This window comes from Sinocyclocheilus anshuiensis, unplaced genomic scaffold (assembly GCF_001515605.1).
Source record: "Sinocyclocheilus anshuiensis isolate Anshui unplaced genomic scaffold, SAMN03320099.WGS_v1.1 scaffold304, whole genome shotgun sequence".
In the NCBI taxonomy this organism is placed as follows: domain Eukaryota; kingdom Metazoa; phylum Chordata; class Actinopteri; order Cypriniformes; family Cyprinidae; genus Sinocyclocheilus; species Sinocyclocheilus anshuiensis.
The window spans coordinates 1,175,280-1,183,330 of NW_015555737.1; the positions used below are offsets into that span (position 1 = coordinate 1,175,280).

General features: G+C 35.5%; 1 protein-coding gene across 1 annotated transcript in view; it reads right to left on the reverse strand.

Moving 5' to 3' along the window:
- LOC107673139 (voltage-dependent calcium channel subunit alpha-2/delta-1-like) overlaps positions 1–8,051 on the reverse strand; it is a 127,233-nt gene that overhangs the window by 25,443 nt on the left and 93,739 nt on the right. The window contains 4 exon segments of the mRNA XM_016466623.1: positions 3,933–4,009; positions 4,111–4,172; positions 4,249–4,320; positions 5,233–5,304. Coding sequence (XP_016322109.1) covers positions 3,933–4,009; positions 4,111–4,172; positions 4,249–4,320; positions 5,233–5,304 — 283 coding nt within the window.

Below are 8,051 nucleotides of genomic sequence, written 5' to 3' on the forward strand. Positions count from 1 at the left end.
GCAAATACAATCAAGCATAATCTGCGGCCTTGTCATCTGTGTCTATACACAGTCCCTCATTAGCTCTGCTCTCGTTATTGCCATTAGCAGAGCTTCTGATCAGAAAAACCATGACACAGCCATCACCAGCTGATAAAAGACAGGGAGGCCGACGTGATATGGTTTGTGCATGTCAAAACAGGGTGGTATTAGACCTTTGTTTGTGTGCAAATGGGTGTTTGAAGATTCTGTCAAATGTGTCAATGAGTTAATGGCCACACATCTGCTCTGAATTTGCCGTCAATATAATTAGCACCATGTCAGATTCTTTTCTTCTCAAACTAATGCTCTCAGCATCTCTGATCTCCAACAAAACTTTCCACTGCAACAAATTATTTTCTTTCTCAATTTTTTTGTCTTGTTTTCCAGTACAAACATCAAAACATTCTTAAATGAACATACATTTACTTGAGAAGATAAGTCTTGCTTTCTGAAAAATGCGGTGAGGTTTTGCTTAAAACAAGAAAACAATATCTGCCAATATCTTCTTTTTTTCTTGTTTTAAGCATAAATAAAAAAAAAACATTGATACATTTTACAAGACAGTATCTTTTGTTATGTAGCTCTAAGTAAACGATTCATGATCTAAGGTAAACAAGACAAAAATACTGAGGACCGTTCACCCCCAAAACGATAACGCTAAAGATAACTATGACAATAACTATATTAGTGTCTACACCAACAGATGATAATGTTCTATTTATTATAAGCACACACTGTCGTTATGTAGTCTGTCACTTTAAATGGTTGCACTCTTTAAAGCAGGATGGATTCTGATTGGCTGTCAATGATTTTATCGTTAATCCGATGGAAAAAAATCGTTGTGAAAGTGTTATTACAATTATGATGTTAACTCCGATATTCTACATTTAAAACTATATCTTTCGTTATCGTAATAGTTATCATCCTTGGTGTGAACGGGCGTTAAGACCATAATTTTTTGCAGTGTTGAGTACTTGGTGACACACACATGTGAGGCTAATCAAGCAGAAACATCCACAACTTCTAAGATCCAGTCAAGTTCAGAGTCTGCCAGGTCCAAGCACCCGAGTCCATCATCACAGTTTTCAGTTACGAGCAGCCGTAAGGACACATCCCTCGAGAGAGCTCCGTGTTCACCTGTTCTTCTCATTATTTGCTCTACACGGCTCCCAAACGCCACACTTCTCTAGTTCTGCCTTTCTGAAGTTTACATTCGGCTTTCGGCTTTGGTCAAACAAGCCCTGTGGAGCTCCCAGAGTGCAAAGTCGGGCTCCTAAGGTATCCAGGAGCACTCGGAAGACCACTGCAAAACCTGACCCCTGCGCCGCTGCCTCTTTTCCCTTTCTCAATAACCATATGGACCTGCCTCTTTACGAGCCCGTAAACCTATGCCAGGATTCTTTATGACAAGAAATGGAGAGAGAGGGAATAAGAGGAGGAAGAGAGAGAAACAGATACCACATCTCACACATATCTGCAGTAGCACACGCCAGGATACAGAAATATCAGTTTTAGCACATTAACACGCACCCAAACACGCTCGCACATAATAAATTAGACGCACAATTATAATTGGCGTACAAAACATCAAATTCCTGTGACCGCTTGTGTGGCGAGAGTTTCCTCAAGTAGCTGACTGTTACTGCTTACAAGCCACAATATGACCTTCTGTGGCCCTTCCAGGTTTCAAAACCTGCTTTACACATTGTTTCACAAGCTAAAATTTCCTTTGTTGGCTTTCTTACATGTAATGATTCAAGTTAAAGCTATGTGATCTTACAAAGCACTGTTATGCTAAAATAATTATGCTGATGAACAGTGAGAAGGGGGAAAGGCTTCTGGCTCAGAGCTCTGCATTCTAGTATGATCCTTCTGCATGGCCTCTGTGCAGTGTTGCAAGAATAAAACTCATAATTCATCTCACAAGCCTTCACGCTACGGGCCTGAATGATACAACAAATAGTGTGGTTTGTTGTGGAGAGGTGTGCTATTAATTTTTAAAGCAATTAGGCTTATGATTATTTTAAACACACACTGAAAGAGTTTTCAGTTTTTGGTAATTGGAATAAAGCTGAATAAAAATGTTTTAACTCCTTAAACAAAAATGGGAAATGCTTCCTTTGCTAACTGAAATCATTAATTTTAAGTAGTAAAATTAGTAAAACTAGTTAAACAGAAGTACAAAAAACTAATAAAAATGATGAAAGTACATAAAAATACTAAAGAAATTAAAATGATCTGAATATATTAGTGCTGTCAAGTCGATTAATCGCGATTAATCACATCCAAAGTAAACGTTTACATAATATATGTGTGTGTTCTGTGTATATTTATATGTATATGTGTGTGTGTGTGTTTATATATACACATTTAAATATACACACACATATATTATGTAAACAAACTTTTATTGTGGATGTAAATAATCGCAATTAATCGACTTGACATCACTAGAAAATATATTTTAAAAAGTTCGTTCAAAATATGAATAGGTACTATTAATAGTAAAAAAATAACACTGCTCAGAGCACCTCTTCAGCAAACACATAGCAACACCCTAGTAATATGTGGTGCTTTGCATTTGCATGGGCAATACAAATCTGTTATTTAAACATTAAAAGGCTCCGTTCTTTTTTAACATATCTGTGCATGCATGTTTAGACAAGCACCAAACACGGTTTAATAATCGGCCAATGTTACACAAACCATGCATAACAAAACATAGGCTACTCAAACAAACGGATGAGTTAAGCATAGAAAATGTAACTTCAAATAATGCATAAATGAATGCAAATTAAATCTAAATAATGTCAATAAAATGGCTAAAATCAGGAGAACAGACAGTGAGGGAACAGTAAAAGACAAAGAGATAGTACTTGCCCCATTGTGCTGTGCCATTTAAAGATGGAAAGGCAGAAAGGATAGATCAGAGAAAGACTTAGTGTTTTGTACATGTGCATTTATGTAGAATAAATGTGTGCGCGCAAGCTTCTATGGTAATGTATATCTTCTTCGGTTTAAGGAATAGTCACCATTCTGACATTTTTAAATGAAACACATTTTCTGATTCCGGAAAGAATCATTCTTTTGATCCGGTTCTTTTCAGGAACCGGTTTAAAAATCAGACTGATCTGGTTGTCGAATTCACCTCTGTGATTCGAATGCCTATAATGACTTTGGTCTGTTCGTAAAGCTTCAAAAGACTTCTATATACTACAGGAGCCATTTAGACTACATATGATCATATAGTGATGTTTTAGGTACTATAAACATTCATTATATGAAAAGGAGCAACATAAAACAACCAGAAAAATAACGGCAATTTTCATTTCTGGGTGAACTATTCCTTTAAAGAATGTTCTGGCTTAAGTACAAGTTAAGCTCTATCGACAGCATCTGTCAATTACCACGGAAACAGAAGTCTATGGGGCAACGAGATACGATTCGAAATCATTTTCGACTCAGTTTGCTAAATTGACAGCAAGCCACACGCCATCGACAGAGCTCAACCTGGAATAATCCTCCAAATGATTTGAGCGTCTGTGTATGTGTGCAGATCTGGAGCTCAGCAGCACATATCCAGAGGGGAGGGAGTGTTCGCAGTCTCTCTTCCCAGCCGGGGCCCCTGTGTGCTGGGGAGAGTCAGATCAAACGCCTGGCTACACTGCTCAGGATGGGTGGAGACCAGCTGGACCTCAGTTTAATACAGAGAGCAGCCCTGACAATCGAGGTCACACACACACAAACAGGCAGACCTCTCTCGCGAGCCGATGAGAAATATTATTCTCAGCTATTTCATAAAACAATAGCTTTGCATGCCGAAGGCTCTATCTGATCTTTAGTAAATGATAGTGTGTTTGCTCAACGTGGGGAGCTGGTTTGTGTGTTCTGGGCGAACAGACGGTACTCACACATGGCTTGTTTTATAGTGTCCCCCATGTTTGCCTCGATGTAATGCAGACTGTATTCAGGCAAAACCAAGGCCAGGCTGAAGAACACCCACACACAGAGGAAAAAGACAACGTTTTACACATAGAAATACTTAGGAGGGTTATGAAACACTTTGCATAGGTAAAGCCAACAAACCACCTGTAGTCTGTCCCGTTAACCGGCGCCCAGGTGTACGTCCTGACTCCTCGATCAATGTATCTCTGATATTGTAAATAAACGGTATAGGTGAAGCAAATATTGACAAAATATGGTGACAATTATAGAAGATCTACACACCTCATCTTGAGATTTCACAAGCGTTTCTATTGTTTTCTCCCCAGGGTCTCTGTCAATCATCAGAGTCCGTATCTGAGAGAGCGAGAGAGATCAGAATAATCAGTGTGAACTATAGTAATGATGCAAATACCATGGTACTTTGACTTTTACACTGGTACTACAGTGTTGAGTAAGTTACTCTAAAAAGTAATTAATTGCTCCAGTTAAACAATACAAGGATAGACATGAAGTGGCTCTTTTAATTATTTCAAATAAATCATATAAAATTGCATAAATGATTATTGAACTGACCAAAGTATTTACAAGGAGAAAGTTACATGAAATACATATATATTAACATTAAATGTTAAATTTGGATGGTAAATCCACTATTGTTTTATACAGAATTTTTTCTATAGTCTATACAGTATTTAATGCAATTACATGAGAAGTAACAAATTAAATTACAGTAATCCTTTACTTTTTCAAGGGAAAAGTACATTTACATTTAGTCATTTAGCAGAAGCTTTTATCCAAAGCGACTTACAAATAAGGACAATAGAAGCAATCAAAACCAACAAAAGAGCAAAAATATGCAAGTGCTACGACAAGTCTCGGTTAGTCTAACGCAGTACACATAGCAAGGTTCAAATTGCAATCAAAGTACAATTCATTACTTAATTACACTGCTCCTAATGAACATTTTTATCTGCAAACGCATTTTATTCTGTACAAAAAAAAAAGCTCTGTGACTTGTGGTCAGGCATTATGTCCACTACTATCATAAATCACTACTATCTAAGCTAACTATGCATCCCTTGAGCAAAAGGGTGTTTTCAGCACATGTTTTGTAACAGAAATGTAAGCATTTGTAAGTATTGAAATACCACACATGAAATCAAAACCTCTCAGTTGTTATAAAATAATAAAAATAAAAAGCAATAAAATAAAACTGGTGACATCATGCTATTTGTGTTTGTACTGTATGTGTGTGTTGTGGCATACCTGGACTTTAATATCATTTTCCAGCTCAGCATCCAGAAAATCCAGTGTAACAGGCTCCTGGAATTTGGGGTTCTAAAGAGGAACCAAATGATGTTAACATTTCTCTCTCTATAGTTTACTTTCAGCTTTGGGTTGAGTGTTAATGTACTCCAGGTCTACAATACATCACAGTGAAAGTTTCTGTTGAGCTATAGAAATATACAGTGTCTAAAAAGTTAATTTATGTAGGCATACATCTGATTAATATGTTCTTCTACAGAGAGAAGGAAGAAAATAAATTAAACTCAGTACTTTCATGGAAAAAAAATCTGTATTTTATTTATATTTAATCTCCTTTGTGTCTCCTTTGCATAAACATTCACATTTTTTGAATACGATAGAAATGAAGAGAATGCGAGTAGAAGATTGTGTTTCTGTGAACAGAATACTGTGAAAAGTCAATATTTCTGTATTTAACTATGTTAAGTTTTAACATAAAATAACTCAACATTCAGATTTAACCAAATTAAATCTAAATGTATTATATTATAAAGTTTAGACAGTTTAAAAACCTATTTCTTTACATTTGGCTGTCAAAATATGATTCATGTTTTTGAGTAAGATATTAAAATCTAGATTGCTTAACAAAACTTTGCCTCACTCCATTTTATGAGGTAATATTTCCTGTCCAAGAAAGAATGTTTGCTATTGGAAACAAATGTTTTGGTTCATCTGTATGTATCTCACGTCACATTGCTCATGTACACATTAACAACACTGGCACCTACATCAAATATATGATGTGAGAAAAGCTATAAGGTGAAATGAGGCAATCAGACTCTTACATGCAACATGTAGAGCAAGCATGAACACAGTCAGAGGAGAGGATGATGAGGACAGAATCAAAAACAGAGACAATGAATAAACAACATGAGACAAAACAATTACATTACAGAAAGAAAGAAATAAAGAAGACGGACAAAAGAAAAAAGACAAGTGAAGATAAAAAGAAAGATGGATGAAAAAAGAAAGAAAGAAAGAAAGAAAGACAAGGGAAGATAGAAAGAAAGAGGGACAGATGGATGAAAAAGAAAAAAAAGAAAGATGGACAGTAGAAAGACAAGGAAAGAAAGAAAGAAAGAAAGAAAGACAAGCGATGAAAGAAAGACAGACAGACAGAAGCATGAAAGAAAAAAGAAAGAAGACGGACAGATGGACAGAAGAAAGAAAGACAAGGGAGGAGAGAAAGCAAGACAGACGGATAAAAGAAAGAAAAAAGCGACAGATGGATGAAAGAAAGAAAGAAAGAAGACGGACAGATGGACAGAAGAAAGACAAGGGAGGAGAGAAAGAAAGACAGACGGATGAAAGAAAGAAAGAAAGCGACAGACAGATTGATGAAAGAAAGAAAGACAAACATACAGAAGGATGAAAGAAAGAAAGATAGAAAGAAAGAAAGAAGATGGACAGAAGAAAGGAAGACTAGGGAGGAGAGAAAGAAAGACAGACGGATGAAAGAAAGAAAAAAAGAAAGAAAGAAAGAAAGAAAGAAAGAAAGAAAGAAAGAAAGAAAGAAAGAAAGAAAGAAAGAAAGAAAGAAAGAAAGAAAGAAAGAAAGAAAGAAAGAAAGAAAGAAAGAAAGAAAGAAAGAAAGAAAGAAAGAAAGAAAGAAAGAAAGAAAGAAAGAAAGAAAGAAAGAAAGAAAGAAAGAAAGAAAGAAAGAAAGAAAGAAAGAAAGAAAGAAAGAAAGAAAGAAAGAAAGAAAGAAAGAAAGAAAGAAAGAAAGAAAGAAAGAAAGAAAGAAAGAAAGAAAGAAAGAAAGAAAGAAAGAAAGAAAGAAAGAAAGAAAGAAAGAAAGAAAGAAAGAAAGAAAGAAAGAAAGAAAGAAAGAAAGAAAGAAAGAAAGAAAGAAAGAAAGAAAGAAAGAAAGAAAGAAAGAAAGAAAGAAAGAAAGAAAGAAAGAAAGAAAGAAAGAAAGAAAGAAAGAAAGAAAGAAAGAAAGAAAGAAAGAAAGAAAGAAAGAAAGAAAGAAAGAAAGAAAGAAAGAAAGAAAGAAAGAAAGAAAGAAAGAAAGAAAGAAAGAAAGAAAGAAAGAAAGAAGACGGACAGATGGACAGAAGAAAGACAAGGGAGGAGAGAAAGAAAGACAGACGGATGAAAGAAAGAAAGCGACAGAAAGATTGATGAAAGAAAGAAAGAAAGACAGACATACAGAAGGATGAAAGAAAGAAAGAAAGAAAGAAAGAAAGAAAGAACAAAGACGGACAGAAGAAAGAAAGAGAAGGGAGGAGAGAAAGAAAGACAGACGGATAAAAGAAAGAAAGTGACAGACATATGGATGAAAGAAAGAAAGAAAGAAAGAAAGAAAGAAAGAAAGAAAGAAAGAAAGAAAGAAAGAAGATGGACAGATGGACAGAAGAAAGAAAGACAGACAGATGAAAGAAAGAAAGAAAGAAAGACACAGAAGGATGAAAGAAAGAAAGATAGAAAGAAAGAAAGAAGACAGACGGGCGGACAGAAGAAAGAAAGACAAGGGAGGAGAGAAAGAAAGACAGAGGGATGAAAGAAAGAAAGCGACAGACAGATTGATGAAAGACTGAAAGACAGACATACAGAAGGATGAAAGAAAGAAAGATAGAAAGAAAGAAAGACAAGGGAGGAGAGAAAGAAAGACAGACGGATGAAAGAAAGAAAGACATACAGAAGGATGAAAGAAAGAAAGAAAGAAAGAGACGGACAGATGGACAGAAGAAAGAAAGACAAGGGAGGAGAGAAAGAAAGACAGACGGATAAAAGAAAGAAAGACATACAGAAGGATGAAAGAAAGAAAGAAAGAAAGA